Below are 15,257 nucleotides of genomic sequence, written 5' to 3' on the forward strand. Positions count from 1 at the left end.
TGCCGCGGGTACCCTACAGCTCCGCGGCAGGCGCTGTGCTGATGCCGCCCGTCCCCCCGGCAGGAGAAGTGCTGCTGGGCCGGCGGGTGCCACCGCCGAGGTCCTGGCACTGCCGGCACGGCAGGAGCACGAGGAGGGCAGGATTTGTCCCCAGCGCGTTGTCCCGCGTGGGCTCACCGTGAGCCGCCCGCCTGGGGTGGCTGCGTCGTTCACCGCCACCACCGCGGGGCTGCCAGCAGGACGCGGGGCTGCGGGGACGCAGGGGTTAAACCCTGCCTCTGCCATCGCGTTTCTATCCCTGAACAGACTGAGAGAGGAGAGAGCAAAAGAGAGAGGCAGTGCCCTCCCCGCCCTCCCCACCAAAATTAACTCCCCATCTGTTTCTCCCCGGCTGAGGCTGATGGCTTGTGACAGGGCCTCCTGAATGCAAAGATGTTTCGCCCGGAAAATCTATTACAAGTTGCTTTAAGAAAGACAGAAATCCTCTCCTTCTGTCTCTCCCTACTGGTCTCTCAAGGTGCCCACCCGGGGCGAGATGGGGTTGGCACGCAGCCGGCCGCCTCCGCTCAGCCGGAAAGCTCCGCGCCAGCCGGCCTCGGCCTCGGGCGGGGGGAGCTGAGCCGTGCCCCGGTGGGGGTCGCAAGGGAGGAGCCGTCCCCGTCCCCATCCTCAGCCCCCATTCGCCCCCCAACCTCCGTGCGGCGCTGCGGATGGAGCGCTGCCGTCGGGTCCGTAGGAGCGGCACCGCGGGCAGCGGCTGCCACCTCCCGGCCGCTGCGGCTCCGGCCGTGCCGCTGTCGTGCGGTGATGGAGCATCTCCACCTCAGTCCCTCGGCACGCCTCCGCCGGCCGGGCACCTAAAGTCAGTCACGGTACCGCAGTACATCGCTGGAGCTCCCCCAGTCCAACTGCCTCCCCCAAAAGCATCTCCCCGCAGCAGGTTGCACAAGAAAGCGACCCGACGGGTTTGAGCATCTCCGGACTGTCCCAGCTCTCTGGGCAGCTTGTTTCAGGGCTCTGGTGCAGACACATCCATATGGAGCTTCCTAAGTTTCATTCTGTGCCCATTGCCCATTGCCCTGTCACTGGGACCCCCAAAAAAGAGCCCGGCCCCATCTGCTTGGCTCTCACCTTTCAGGTATTGATCAGATCCCCCCTCAGCCTTCTCTTCCCCAGCTGAACAGCCCAAGGGCTCCCAGCCTGTCCCCATCAGGATGTGCTCCAGCTCCCCCCTCCATCTCTGCACCCCCTTCTGGGTTCTCTCTAGCAGTTCCCTGTCTGTCTGCAACTGGGGAGCCCAGCACAGGATGCAGTGCTACAGATACAGACTTCCCAGGAGACCACAGAGCACCTCCCTCATCTGCTGGCCTCTCTGCAATGCCCCCCAGGTTCCACCTCCCTGAGTGCTCAGTCAACCACTGGCCAACCAGACACCCAAGGCCAACCATCACCCAAGGCACAACGATGGCTCACGTCCGGCCTGTTGGCCACCAGCACCCCCAGGTCCTCCTGCAGGTAAGCCTGTGCTGATGTGTCCTAACCCTACATCTGAAAACGGTGTCCCAACAGCACTCTGGCAACTTGGGGCCACAACCACTGTCCTGGAGCCTGCCCCAGTGCCCAAGGTCCTGGTCCCCCAGCCAGGTGATGGCTGTCACCTCTCCGCAGTTTCCCCAGAGCACAGTGAAACCAGGCAGCTTCAGTAAAAAACAAAACTTTATTTGGTCCGTCAGAACCTGAGTTTGAAAACCACCCATGGATAATTCATATCATACAGGGATTACTGATCTGATTTACAATTGATAAAATATCCTATGTTTCTTAAGAGCTGGACAGTATTTACAGGGTTAAAAATATTCACAGCTCAGAAAGACGGAGAGAAAAAGTGAAGGACAAATCATCCCGAGGAGGAAGGTGCAGGGGAAGAGAGAACAGAGCGACAAACAGACACACAGACAGAGCTTGGCTCAGCAGCCCCAGCCCTCGGGGCCGGGAGGGACAGAGGGACAAACCCCGCACCCACACATCCCCACTGCTGCAGGCTGCCCCAGAGCAGCTCCCCCACAACACACACACACCCACAGCCACACACACACACCCAGCTGTGTGCAGCCAGCCGGCCGTAGGGTCACCCCAACATGGAACCCCAGTGGCCCCCCACAGCTCTTGGCCTTTGCCTTGTGCTGACTGCTGTCCCTCCGATGGACGGGGCTCACCATCGGCCTACGGAATCGCCGCCCCTCTCCCCAGCAAAGCCACGCTGCGGGAGCTGCTCCCCAGAGCCCAGCTCTGTCCCCAGTGCCCCGTGCCACTGCCCCGTGCACCCCGCAGGGCGCGGGGAGGGGACGCATGGCTTCTCTCCAGGCGCTGCTTCCAGCGGCCGCCTTTGCATAGTAACACTGCGATGGCTTGGGGGGGACGGAGCAGCACCCCACAGCCCTGCTCCCCACCCTGGAGCCGAGGTTTACGTCCTCGTTTTGCCCCGAAGTGTGGTGAAAACCAGCAGCAGCAGCTTTCTGCAACAGCCCTGCGCCTTCTCCATCCCGGCCCCAACGCGTGGGGACAACCCCGGCAGCCGCAGTACCTCAGTGCCCACTCAGTCCTGGCAGCAGACAACAGAGGAGACAAGACAGAGGGTCACACAGACGGACAGACGTCAGAGGTATATTCTTTTTGGAGCACCAGGGCCCCGGTGCTGCAGGACGGGGCAGAGCCCTGAGCGTGGTGCCTGGCAAGGACGCTGACTGCAACCTCCAGCCCCCACGTCTACTGCAGCCCCCTGCTACCACGCCGTGTGCCCAAAGCGGGTGGGATCCTGAGATGGCCCCGTGCCCCCCGACCGCTCCTCGTAAAGTGCGTGGGGGGGCAGCGGGCAGAGCTGGTCCCGGCCCTGAGAGTTTGTCCCAGCCCCGTGGCACAGGGCAAAGTGCTCGGTGCCACCTCCCGCCCTGCCCCACGGCTCAGTGCTGGCAGCACGGGGGGAAACCCTGGGCTGGAGGCTCGCTGAAAGCAACGGGAGAGAGGAGCGGGGCAGGAGCGGCGCTTCGTCATAGAGGTCGGGGTCCGTGGAGTCCGGCAACCTCGGGTGTGAGCAGCGGGTTGTGGGTGCCTTTTGTGGACATCCAGTCGTTGAGGAAGGCCTGGGTGGCTTTGCGGTGCGCCAGGCGGTGGGTGATGGAGAAGCCGGCGTTACCCTCCAGCTGGGAGAGGATCACCAGCACCTGCCTGCGGAGACAGCGGGGCTCAGCGCTCAGCCACGCGGTGAATCGCGGCTCCCCCCCAACCCCAGGCTCTGCCTTGGCCCAGCACCCGCGGGGTGCCATCACCTCCTCCCCCAAGCTGACCCTCAACCTGACTCCTCCCCCCCTTGCCTACCCCAGACCTGTGCAGGGGAGGGACGCTGTCCTGTGTTTTGAGGCTGCCACGCGTGGAGACGACATTGAAGCTGTCGGTGCAGTCACACTGGACGTGCAGGTAGGATTTGGGGTGCCGGTTCTCCACCACCACGATGAGCCCTGCCCAGCCGTGTGTCAAGTAGTAGCATGTCATCCCCTCACGGCCCTGCAGCAGCAAATGGCATGGTCAGGGGTGTGAACACAGGCAGCCCTGTGTCTATGTGCAGCATCACCCTCTGAGCACTGCCCGCCCATGAGGCACCCCATGCCGCACCACGGAGCAAAAAAGATGGGCGCCCGTGGGGCAGGGAGGGATTGGGGGCAGCCAGGGCTCGGTTGGCTCCTGCCAGACTGAGGGTGTGATGAAGGCAGAGTGCTGCTGGCATCGCCGTCCCGCCCCGTGCCACCGCTCTCACCTCATGGCGCTCGCCCTTGTTCTCAGTCAGCAGGATGATGGCATCTGCCAGCGTGGTGGGCTGCGCCTCCACCTGCTCCACCATCACCAGGCGGGAGCTGTAGATGGCCAGGATGTAGCTGGAGTAATCGGTGGCCGGCCGGCTGCTGGTGGGACTGGATGCTGCAGAGACGACAACGCAGAGAAAGGGAGATGGCTGAGACCGCCCCCAAGTTCAAGAGCAGGGCGCTGCACACGTGGGCAACCTCCATCCCCAGCGGATCTCCTACAGCAAGGAGGATCGAGGGCACCTGACTTTTGCCTACCGCAACGCCTCCCCCAGCAGCACCACGTGGAGGGCGTGCAGCCCCTTACCCTGGGCGGCAGCGGGGCCCGCCGGCGCAGCGCTCCAGTGGTTGAAGGCACAGCACACCACGGCGTATTCGCCCGGCTCCAGCATCACGTCGCAGTTGACGAACTTCTTGACGGCTCGTTTGCTGTGAGCCATCAAGCGGCCGAGGCTCAGCTTGTTGCCGCTAGTGAAGGTGGCTCGGAAAACCATGATGCACAGATCCAACAAGTGGCTGTCCACAGCATCCGACCGCCTGTGCCGGGGTGGGAGAAGGGTCGCACGTCACCAGAGCTTCCCCACAGAGTGCAGAGGCCATGGGTTCAGAGTCCTTCCACTGCACTGGGGGCTGCTCCGGGAAATGGTGTCCAGGCTTGGGTTCTGGCTGAAACACGAGCCATGGGGATCAGAGAAATGGCAATTTGAGGCCCCATCTGCAGCGCTGCGTCCAGGCCTGGGGCCCCCAGCGCAGGAAGGATGTGGAGCTCTTGGAGTGGGGCCAGAGGAGGGAACTAGGAAGATCAGAGGGCTGGAGCAGCTCTCCTATGAGGAAAGGTTGAGGGAACTGGGCTTGTTTAGCTTAGAAAAGAGAAGGCTCCAGGGAGACCTTGTTGTGGCCTTCCAGTACTTGAAGAGAGCATATAAACAGGAGGGGGAACGGCTGCTTACGAGGATGCATAGTGATAGGACAAGGGGGAATGGTTTTGAACTGAGACAGGGGAGGTTGAGGTTGGATATTAGGAGGAAGTTTTTCACTCAGACGGTGGGGAGGCACTGGCACAGGTTGCCCAAGGAGGCTGTGGATGCCCCATCCCTGCAGGCATTCAAGGCCAGGCTGGATGTGGCTCTGGGCAGCCTGGGCTGCTGGTTGGTGACCTGCACACAGCAGGGGTTGGAGCTGGGTGAGCACTGTGCTCCTTTGCAACCCAGGGCATTCTGTGATTCTGTGATTCAATGGATGCTCATTGCGGAGCACTACAAGCCCAAGGGACAGCACAGGGTGAAGAGGAGGTATGATAGGGACAGCCCTGAGCATTTCTCCCTGCTCTGGTCACTTCCTGCAGCCCTCATACTGCCCCGGCTCACCTGCTGCCCTCCTGGAAGAGGGCAAACTCCAGGGCAGCACGCTCCAACACTGTCAGCGATGTCACCGTCACTGGTCCATTGGCCTTGTTGGGGAACATGCCCTGCACACGCACCTCGTGCCAGTCTGAATGGAGTTTGCAGATATCCACGGAGTCAAAATACCTGTGGGGAAGTTGGGTTCAGTGCCTGTGGGGTTCTCAGGTCTTGTAGTGCTCTGTCCCATTCCTCGGCATGCTGCAGCTCACACAGCCCAAAGCTGCACACCCTGCAACACCACCTGCACCCAGAGAGCGATGCGTGGCTACGCCTGCTCCATTTTGCCTCGGTGTCTCATTTTCCCTTTCTCATCCTCCCTGCAAAGGAGGGGAAGTGCAACCCTGGGTCTCCACTGCTGCCCACTGCTCTGTGTTTTTGGGGCTTCGCCTCCTCTGAGCAAAGAAATTCCCAAATGAAGCAGTTTTGCCCCACGGTCCCCCCCGTCACACTGCCTGCTCCCACCCTCACTGCCTCTGTACCCAGGCTGCTACCGTACTTGATGAAGTCGCTGTACTCCATCCAGAAGACCCCCTCGCTGCTGCCATGGGGCATCAGGTCGTGGCGCAGGGGAGCAGGCCAGTGGGGCCACTCGTCAGACCAGCTGCCATTCCAAGAGAAGCGACCCCACGGGTTTCGGAGCCGCAGTAACCTGAAGGATAGGGACCAGTGGGGTCACACACTCAGGAGAAAGGAGACTCGTCCCCAGGGTTTTCTGCTGGCAGGACACGTGTTGCGTTACGCCAGCCTCTGCCCTGAACTCACCTGAAGCCTTGGACATCCCGCACGTCCAGGATGGAGTAGGCATGCCGTGGACGGAGCCCCATGCTCTCATAGGCCACATCGTCCACTTTCATGTTGCCCCCACCACAGGATGCACCCATAAGGAACCTGCAGGGGGAGAGCAGAATGCTTGATGTCATGCAAGGCGTGATGGAAGCTCATAGCCACTGCTTGAGGCACGGGACAGGCTCTCCCCAGCAGGCTCTCATACATCCCTCTGCAACCACAACCACTCCCTGAAGCAGGGCCCTGGTCCTACTGAGCACAGCTTTCCCTGAGCAGAAATGACCTTCCTCCATTCTCTGGGGTTTGTGCTGAGCCCAGGCTCCACGATGAGCTTCTCTGAGCAGCGCCCTCAGAGCAGAGCGCTTGGGTGACTTCCAAATCACACCAAACAGTGCAGAGCCATCCTTGCCCTGCCCAATCCCATCGCTTCCCACTTGCAGGCCTGGAAGCTCTGGCTGTGTCCAAACCTCACCCATTTTCTGCTAGAGCCATAGACTGGGCCAAGTGGAGAGGCAAACAGTGCAGCTGACTGCATGCTGCTCTACAACAGTGAGAACAACACATTTGGGACAGGGGGGGCTGAATGGGCCAGGCTGGGGGGCACCACATGCTGGGATGCATGAACCCATATGGCAAAATCCCAGCTGCGACCCCAACACTGCACATGGGCAAAGCAACCCCACAGGCTCGATACTGGCCACCTAAATTTCTGGGAGATAAAAACCACGAGGTTCACCAGGATTTTAATTTCATATGAAAATTAAACAAAGGAAAAACCACTTCACAGCTTGGAGGCTCAGTCTACAATTGAGGTGAACTCCAAGTGTGGAAGGCCCCACCCCAAGTAATGCAAGAACCCTCCCTCCTCTGAGCCTCTGCAGATGAGAGCTGCCCCCCTCATCCCCCTCTCCGAGCTCCCACACTGCTGCCACGGCCCCTCCTGCCTCGTCTTACCCAGCCTCCTTAGAACTCAGCATTTTGGCCCAGATGAGGTCAGTGTCAATGGGCTCCTCGCGAGGGTTAGTGGAGCTGACCTGCAGCATCAGGCTCTCGCAGGGGGCGCCGGTTAGTGTAGCCAGGCCTTCAATAGCACGCCCTGCCTGGAGGGCAAAGTACGAACCATGAAGCTTGGCCAGGGCCTTCTCAATGAGCGCGACCCACAGCTGCTTCCTCTGGGCCTGGGGAAAGAGAAACACATCATGAGCCACTCCGAGCAGGAGATGGACAAGCACTCACAAAGCCCAGCTCACCCACCTCTGCCAGCCCCCCGTGGCAGCGGGACCAGGAGCTCATCCCCACGAGGCCATGGATGAACCCTTTGCTGCCTGCTCAGCGCGTTGTCTGCGTGGTTCAACTCCCCTTGGGAAAATCATGGAATCTCAGAACCATCTGAGTTGAAAGAGACCTTTAAAGGCCATTTGGTGCCACTCTCCTCCAACGAACAGGGACATTCACAGCTCCATCAGGTGCTCAGAGCCCATCCAGCCTGACCTTGAATGTCTCCAGGGATGGAGCATCCACCACCTCTGCAGGCAACCTGTGCCAGTGCCTCACCACTCTTATCATGAAGAACCTTTTTCTTCTTGACATGTCCAGTGCTCAGATGCCAACACAGCTGCAGCCTGGGGCACACAGAAGGGGTTCCTACCCACCTCCTTCCTCAGTGGGTCAGACTGCAAAATGTTCCATGAGAGACACATGGAACAGCAGGCCTACACTTGAACACTCGCAAACAAAAACCAACAAACCTTTGGTGGAAGAGGCTGCCTAGAGCACACACAGCTTCAGGGCTGATCAGATTTCCCATGTGGAACCCAGAAGATGTCTCAAGGACAAGCTCCACAAACTCAGGCAAACTCGTCTAGCTCCAGCACAGAGACAGAGGCGAGATGAAATGAGAAGATGTGTTTTCACAGGGGGAAAACTCTCTTTGCACCCTTGTGGTGCCAGGCTATAAATCTTGGCACAGCCAGACTGAGCAGGAATCCATAAAGAAACACAGAACACGCATTAATGTACCCAGAGGTTTATGAAGCCTCTGTAAACCCATCAACACAGTGTTGGTGTGCAGCATTCTCAGTTGTGTCCAAGTCACCACTCAGCATGGCTCATGGTGCAGCCAGCAGCGGTGCTTTGCTACAGTCCTGGGCACAGCCAGCCCTGGGAGGAGACGTGGCTGCAAAGGCTGCAGGTGTACAAACACAGGAGGCAAGGAGACAGGTAGCGAGGCTTCTGTGTCTCCAACAAATCCAGTTCAGCTGGTGACACTCCAGCACTGTGCTGAGAGGGCAGCAGGAGAAAACTCCAGTACATGTGTGGCTGTGCGTGGCTCACAGGTGGCCGCCAAGGGTTAGGAGGGGAAAGGAGGGCTGCAAAGACTGGAGAAAGCTCACAAATTCTTTTCTCTGGCTTGTTTCTGAGTCTCAACAAAATCCATGGTGTTTATTTCTGGCTGAGACGCGGCCTCTGATCACTGACAAAAGCATGATTTTCCTTTCATTTTAAAATTCTTTGGCTTTCCTCTGCTAGGCCCCCACATGCAGCTCACACACTTGAACACCCCGCAGAAAAATCTCATCACGATTCAGACGCATTTGGAAACAGCAGCAAGGCAAGCCCAGCGCCCGTGAAAAGCTTCAGTCTCAAAAAAAAACAACAGTGCAGACTCAAAATTGATAAAAGGAGTGAAGATGAATGGAGGGGAGGGGAAGGGAAGTCTAGAAAGGCAAATCCTACGCTGAAAATAAAGAACTGCATCTGCCTGGATCCTGCCCACCATAAAGGCCAACACCGGGCACTTTCATGCTGTGGGAGATGCTGAGTGCAGCTCAGGCTGGGGACTCTGTGAGCTGCACCAGCATGCAGCTTCCCTGATGCTCATCTCCAGGCCCTGTTTCCCCATAGTGCCGTCCTCACAGTCTGCACGCTTGGAGCTGTGTGTATTGTAAAAAGGATTTGGATTTGCACAACAAAGTCAAACCCAACAGTCCCAGCTCCCTGTCTCCAGCACGGTTTGGCTGACAGATTCTGCAGTCTGAGTTTCAATAAAGACGTTCTCAGTCTCCTTCATGGAAATGATCCCAGCAAGTGCCCCTGGGCCTGGCAAGCAGGGCAGAATGTGCAATGACGTCCCAGAGTGGCTCAGGGAGCTTCATTCATCCTAGCAGATGCCACCTGAGTGTGCTCAGAGCCACCGGGCACTGGCTCCAAACTGGCTGCTCTGTGCATTCCCCCCCTCGCCACAGCCCCTCCCTGGCAAAGCCAAGCTGCCAGACCTTCCCGCAGAGCAAAGACACAGCTTTTGCTCAGCTCCTCTCTGCCCCCTCAGTGCAAAAACATGCAGAAATATTTTCCTTTTGCTGTGCACGTAAAGATGTCCTCCCATGCCCATGAACTGACCTGCAATGCAGAGAGGAGCGATGCAAAAAAAACAACTGCAAAATCAACTTCTCCATCACAGCATGGAAAACACCAAAAGGTCTACGTTGGGTTTACACAACGGCCTCAAAGAGCTCAGCTGAGCTCAGGGTGCAGCAAACAGCACCCAGGCAGCCCGCAGAAGGTGCCCCATGTAAACTACAGCACAGACAACTGGGCACAAGCTCCTTTCCCCAGAGTGCTGCCCACCCCCCTGTGGGCACCGGAGCTGCTGACCTGTGAGAAGAGGAGGTACCCGCACTCATCGCAGGGCAGCATGTCGTCCACCAGCACTGTGGTCCACGTGCCATCCTTGCAGAGCCGCACCTGGTAGGCGCCTTCGGGGCACAGCGTCCGTGTGATCATCACCCTCTCCACCAGCTCTGGTCGCTCAGCCAGAACGGCCAGGGCGCTCAGGAACCTGCAGGGAATAGGGATGCACTCAGTGAGCAGCACGGGGCAATGCCCCTGCCCAGCAAATGTGTGCTTGGGAAGGGGAGGACGGGCCCCATGTAAGTGGGCTTGGGTACGGCTGACGGGTCTGAACCCAACCTGGGTGTTGGGGGAAGGAGCAGCAAGGGTGACCCAGCTCAACGCCTCCTTACCAGCAGTTTCCCAGCAGTCCCTGAAGGATATCCGAGGGTCTGGGTGTCCGGAACACCGACCACTTCACCGATCGGTCTTTGAAGATGTTACAGTTGATTTCGTGGGGCCGCAACCACTGCTTCACCCTCTGCTGCACGCTGTCACCTTCTGGGAATCCCACAGACTTGGGCCCAGGGTGGAAACTGTCATCTACAAAATTGACTTTGTTCTGCAAGAGCAAAAGGCAAGGATAGCATGAGTGTGTGCGGCACACGCAGCTCCCGGGGCCTCCAGCTCAGAGCCACAAGCCCATTCCCTCCTCAGGGCTCCCAGCTGTAGCTCAAATCTGCCTTTCTCTGTTTTACAGGAACCTTCTGGGCAGGCAATGTCTCACACCTCACACTGGTGCTAAAAGTCAGACGGTGGGGAAGCTTGGCTGCCTCTACAAGCAGTGAAGCAGGCGAGCAGCAGGCCTGCAGGGAGCATCTGGCAACCAACCTCCCCAGCACGAGCCCCACGCTAAGCTGCCCTGGCTCTGCAGCCCCAGCCCTGAGCTCCGGATAATCACAGAATAAAAAGAGTAAAATAAAACAGGATGGACTGAAAGGCAGATGATCCTGTAGGTATCAGCTGCAGATGTAGGATGGAAGCCCAGAATTTCTCCGAGGGGAGGAGAATGGCTTTTCCGGACACTTTAACACAGGGTGAAGTAAGAACCGGGATTTGTTACTGTTAATTAAATGAAATTAAATTCTTTCTGCTTTAAATGAGCTTTTATACACAACAAGCTGGTATTTGTCCTTCCTCTTCTGCTGCAGTTCTAGCTCACTGATGTGAACCCTTTCTACACAGTGCCTCAATTAGCGCTCCTGTTCTGCAGAAGGGTGTTTTGCAGCTCATTGTCACCATGCAAACAAAATACAGGCCAAGGAGGACACGTCCCCAGGATCCACATTCTCAAGGAGAGCATCTGATCCACGCTCACAAGTGCAGCTGGCACTGCACATTTCAGAGCACACGCATCCAAACGCCACGAAGCCCTGTGCTATGACAGACTGGGGAGCATTGGCTGCACAGGACATTTGGTGGACACTTTGCCAGGCTCCTGCACGCTCGCCAGGGCAGCAGCGAGTCTGCTCCTAGACGGTGCCAGACAAGGAGCTCTGCCTGTTTGTCCTGCGAGGGGATAAGACTGTAAACAGAATGGTTCTGCAGGCAGAGGTGCCAGAGCAGGCACAGAGAGCAGAGTCCTGGGTCGTGTTTCTGGCTCTGCAGAATCCGCTGTACTGCTGACACACGCCGTTATGCAGAAAGGGGAAGGACACTGAATGAGAGGAGAGGAAAAGCACGAGACAGGAGGATGAGCGAGAGAGGGGACAGCACAGGGCAGGAAGCAGCAGCCCTGCGCAGAGCGGCAGAGGTCAGACCATCTTTCCTCCCAGATGAACATGAAAAGATTAAGTTAAAAATGAGGGCCTGGGGATAAAGCTAAAAATGGGGTCCAGGCACTGGACTGAAACTCCCTGCATGAAGGGTTTTGATTTTGAGAAAGGCACTGCTGGAATAACAGAGGAGGCAGAAATCTCTGCTGCAAGGTAGGCTGCTCCTACAACTCATGGACAGCAGGCAGAAGGTTTGGCCAGTTGATGCTCCCCTCCAGTGCTGACACACAGCAGCCAGAAGGAGGATGTTCTGAGGCTGCCTGACATCCCAGCTTGGCCAGGGGGAGCTGTGGTTGGGCTGCTGCAAGAAGTCACAGACACACAGGGAGAAGAGAAAGCAGGAGTCTGAAAGCAGCACCATCCCACCACTGTAGGAGCTCCACGAGCCAGGCAGCCCACGCTGATGCCCTCTGCTCTTACGGACAGCTGCACAGGATGAGGTGAGGAAGACTCCTTCCCCTTTTAGCACTGGAGGGCTGCTCATTCAGCTTGGCCATCTCACCTAATATTCAGGCCTGATTCTACTGGACATCGCAGATGCTCCCTGCCTACAAGAGAATGCTCACTTGCAGAATCAGTGTCTCTCTGCTATAAAGACACCCAGGTCTATTAAGGAAGGACACATAGCAATTAAAAGAAAAACAACCCCAAAACAGAATCATTCTCAGTGGTTTAGTTCCTAGGTCAAACACCTCCATGATGACCAGTCTGTGCAGCACAGACACAGGCACAGAAGCACTCCTTGGCCCAAGCAGGAAGAATCTTGTCTGCGTCAGAATGGGACTGCAATTCCCTTTCCATCTGGTCCACAGGAGCTGGAGGCTTACCCCAGAAGGAAAGCAGAGAAAGAACAGCATTTGCAGGAGCATCTTCTGCCACTTGGGGGAAAAACAGAGCCACGAGAGTGCTGTTTGAGACCGAGACCCGACAGATTAAAACAGATAGCGCACAGCGGAAGGGAAGCACACACATTCCTGAGACCCTCACCTGGAACCAGGACAAAGCTCAACCTCTGCTGTCCTTCCCCAGATGTGGTGAGGTACTTACAGCTGCATATTTGCAAACATATCTGCAGCCTGAGAAGCCTCAGGACAGAGAAACGGTGCAGGACAAAGGCAGGACTTTGGAAGCCCTCAGAACCCCAGGCTCACTCACAGCTGCAGAGGTAACAGTGTCCTCTGCTCGCATGCCTGCCAGTGCTCTGAGCTCTGCCTGCAGTATCTTGATTTCCTGCACCTGCACTGCAGCTGCTGCCCAGAAACATTGGGACTACCAGCACGCACTCCTTCCCAACCTTCACTCCTGGGCAGTAAAGAACTGGACTGATCACCTAGGAATGTCTCCTTCAGCACTGATCTCTCTCACTGATTTGAAGTATCGCTATGAGCCAGAGCTCATGGTCACACTTCCTCACCTTTGGACAGAGAGTGAACCAGATAGGTTCCTTGGAAGGCCCCTTCACCTTAGAAATTACCTTACATTTAAAATACTACACTTTTCAGTGCAACGACCCAGTATGCATCCATTGCAAGTGAATGTTTCTGCAACTCCCAAAGTCACAGCAACCGCTTGCTTGTCCAAAGCCACATTCCAGATCCACAGGGCAGGAGTGACAAGGGTGCTCTCCAAGCGAGATCAGAAGCAAGAGGAGCTCAGCTCACACTCACCTCCCTGCAGAAGGTCACAATGTTCTCCCACAGGGCCTTGGCTTCTCCTTCGTCTGTCTGCCTCCTCTTTTCCACGTGCATGCTCTCCCTCCTTTTGAGGGGCTTGAGTCCCTTGCGCTGGGCCACGTACTGCTGCGGGGTATGGCAGGCCACGCAGTGCTTGGCTTTCAGCTCATTGAGCAGGGTGCACGCAGGACAAGCCCACTGGCCCGGCCGGTCCTGAGCACCAGGCAGCTGGGATGGGAAGAGACGGGCGACCTTGCGAGCTGAGGGTGCCTTGGTGCCACAGGAGGAGCAGCTGCCCTTCTCACCAGCCCCACACTCGGGGCAGCGGGGGGATGGCTCACCCTGTGGGCTGTGCTCCTGGAAGCCGTGCAGCTTGGAGGAACCGCAGACTTTGCACTTCTGGGCTGCGGTGGGGTTCTTGAGGGTGCACTTCGAACAGGACCAGGTGGTGAAGTCAGGGCTGGAGGGGCTACAGGGGGTGAACCTCACCGAGTCCCCCACTAAATTGATGGTGTCGCTGCCTTTCTGGGTGCTGCAGGCCTCGCATTTGCCGGTCCCGGCGGAGTTGAGCAGGGAGCAGGTGCTGCACTTCCAGTGGGACGGGCTGACATCCATCTCCTCCTCCAGCACGCTCAGCCGCTTGTTGGACAGCAGCTCCTGAAGGCGAGCAGCCGGCGCGGCCCTGGCCTGGCCCTGTGGGGAGCCCTTCTGCCCCGCAGTGCCCTGAGCCCCGGGCTGCGGTGCTTCGGGGCCCGGCATCTGCAGCTGGGGGGGGACCTCGCGCCGGCTGCGGGGCACTGGGTTGTTCTGCAGCCCGGGGGAAAAGGGGCTGAAGGCCGGCATCTTCTGTGCCTCCTGTTCCATTGCCACCGGGCCCTGAGTGGCCGCGGCGTCACCGTCAGAGATCTCTGTGGGGACTAAAGACTGCGGGGTGGAAGGGGCCATGTGAAAGCCAGCAGGGGTGATGACCTCAGGGACGACCAGCGCCTCCGGTGGGATTTTGGGCAGGGAGAGTTTGCGAGGCCCGCCGCAGGCCGAGCAGGAGTTGGCCACTGGAGTGTTGTGCAGCGTGCAGCGCTGGCAAGCCCAGCCGCTCTCCAGCTCTGCTTCGTCAGGACTCTTCCCCTCTGAATCTTCGCTGCTGCTTTCCACCTTGGCAGCCTCCTCCTTGGCTGTGCCCTTGGGCTCCACCAGCACTGCAGGCTTGGGCAGGATGCCATTGATGACAGGCAGGGGAGAGCCGCTGGGCCCCGGCTCCGGAGTGAAGCCGCACACCTCGCACGTTTCTTTGCCCAAAAAGTTCTTGAAGGTGCAGCGGGCACAGGCCCACTTCTGCTCCTCCACGCTGAGCCGCAGGATGTGGTTGAGGTCAGGCTTCTGGCGCGGAGCTTCGCATATGGAGCACTGCCGTTGGCCCACGGGGTTCAGGAAGGTGCAGCGGGTGCAGGACCACTCGTGCACGGCAGCCATGGAGCCGGGAGAGTGGGAGTGGCTGGAAGAGAGCAAAGACAGAGTGAGCGAAGGGCCAGCAGGTACACGGGGGTGTCAGGTGTTCCCCAGGCTGGCACAGGCAGGACCTTGCTTCCAGGAAGGAAATAAGCAGCAATTCAGCCATTGCTCTCCAGGAACTCGTTTCTCTGGCACTGACAGCATAATTCTGCAAGTGCACAGCAGAGTGCCAGCTTCCACCCAAAACACCTTGGGAAGGGCACAGAAAGCAGTCCACAACCCCAGTGAGCCTTCTGCTGCACCAGGAAGCAGAGTAGGAGGGCAGGGCACCTGACCAGCATGGGCATTCACACCTGAGAATTGCTCATGCCTCAGCTGGGCAACACCTAGCCCACTTTTCTGCTCCCAGCATCAGTTCATTCCTCTTTCAGAGCCATTCCAGTCCACCTCTGAAGCATTTTCTGCTCTCCTCTCCTCCAAGCTCACCTCAGGTACCCATGCTGAAGGGAACCAAGATCTCTGTTGGCACCAGCTAGTAGTTCCAGGGGCTCAGCATTTCCCAATTCCCCCTATTTCAGTCAGCAGCAGGTTTCTGTGTCCAGTAGACTCCAGGGGGCACCATGCCCCAGCTGCACCCCTGCTTAC

At 58.2% G+C, this 15,257-nt stretch overlaps 1 protein-coding gene across 9 annotated transcripts in view; it reads right to left on the reverse strand.

Moving 5' to 3' along the window:
• Positions 1 to 1,698: 1,698 nt before the first annotated feature.
• Positions 1,699 to 15,257, reverse strand: part of CAPN15 (calpain 15) — a 48,915-nt gene continuing 35,356 nt past the window's right edge. For 7 of the 9 annotated variants that reach the window (XM_052680252.1, XM_052680253.1, XM_052680255.1 and 4 more), the window contains 11 exons: positions 13,158 to 14,655; positions 10,069 to 10,277; positions 9,701 to 9,884; positions 7,001 to 7,224; positions 6,023 to 6,148; positions 5,757 to 5,909; positions 5,225 to 5,386; positions 4,165 to 4,394; positions 3,812 to 3,972; positions 3,383 to 3,561; positions 1,699 to 3,225 (listed from right to left, as the gene is read on the reverse strand). In XM_052680252.1, coding sequence (XP_052536212.1) covers positions 3,048 to 3,225; positions 3,383 to 3,561; positions 3,812 to 3,972; positions 4,165 to 4,394; positions 5,225 to 5,386; positions 5,757 to 5,909; positions 6,023 to 6,148; positions 7,001 to 7,224; positions 9,701 to 9,884; positions 10,069 to 10,277; positions 13,158 to 14,655 — 3,304 coding nt within the window. In that variant the 3' untranslated portion in view covers positions 1,699 to 3,047. Of the gene's footprint in view, positions 3,226 to 3,375; positions 3,562 to 3,811; positions 3,973 to 4,164; positions 4,395 to 5,224; positions 5,387 to 5,756; positions 5,910 to 6,022; positions 6,149 to 7,000; positions 7,225 to 9,700; positions 9,885 to 10,068; positions 10,278 to 13,157; positions 14,656 to 15,257 lie in introns of all 9 variants that reach the window. The other 2 variants (XM_052680254.1, XM_052680257.1) reach the window with 2 other exon arrangements.

This window comes from Tympanuchus pallidicinctus, unplaced genomic scaffold (assembly GCF_026119805.1).
Source record: "Tympanuchus pallidicinctus isolate F22 unplaced genomic scaffold, pur_lepc_1.0 scaffold18, whole genome shotgun sequence".
Taxonomy (NCBI): Eukaryota; Metazoa; Chordata; class Aves; order Galliformes; family Phasianidae; genus Tympanuchus; species Tympanuchus pallidicinctus.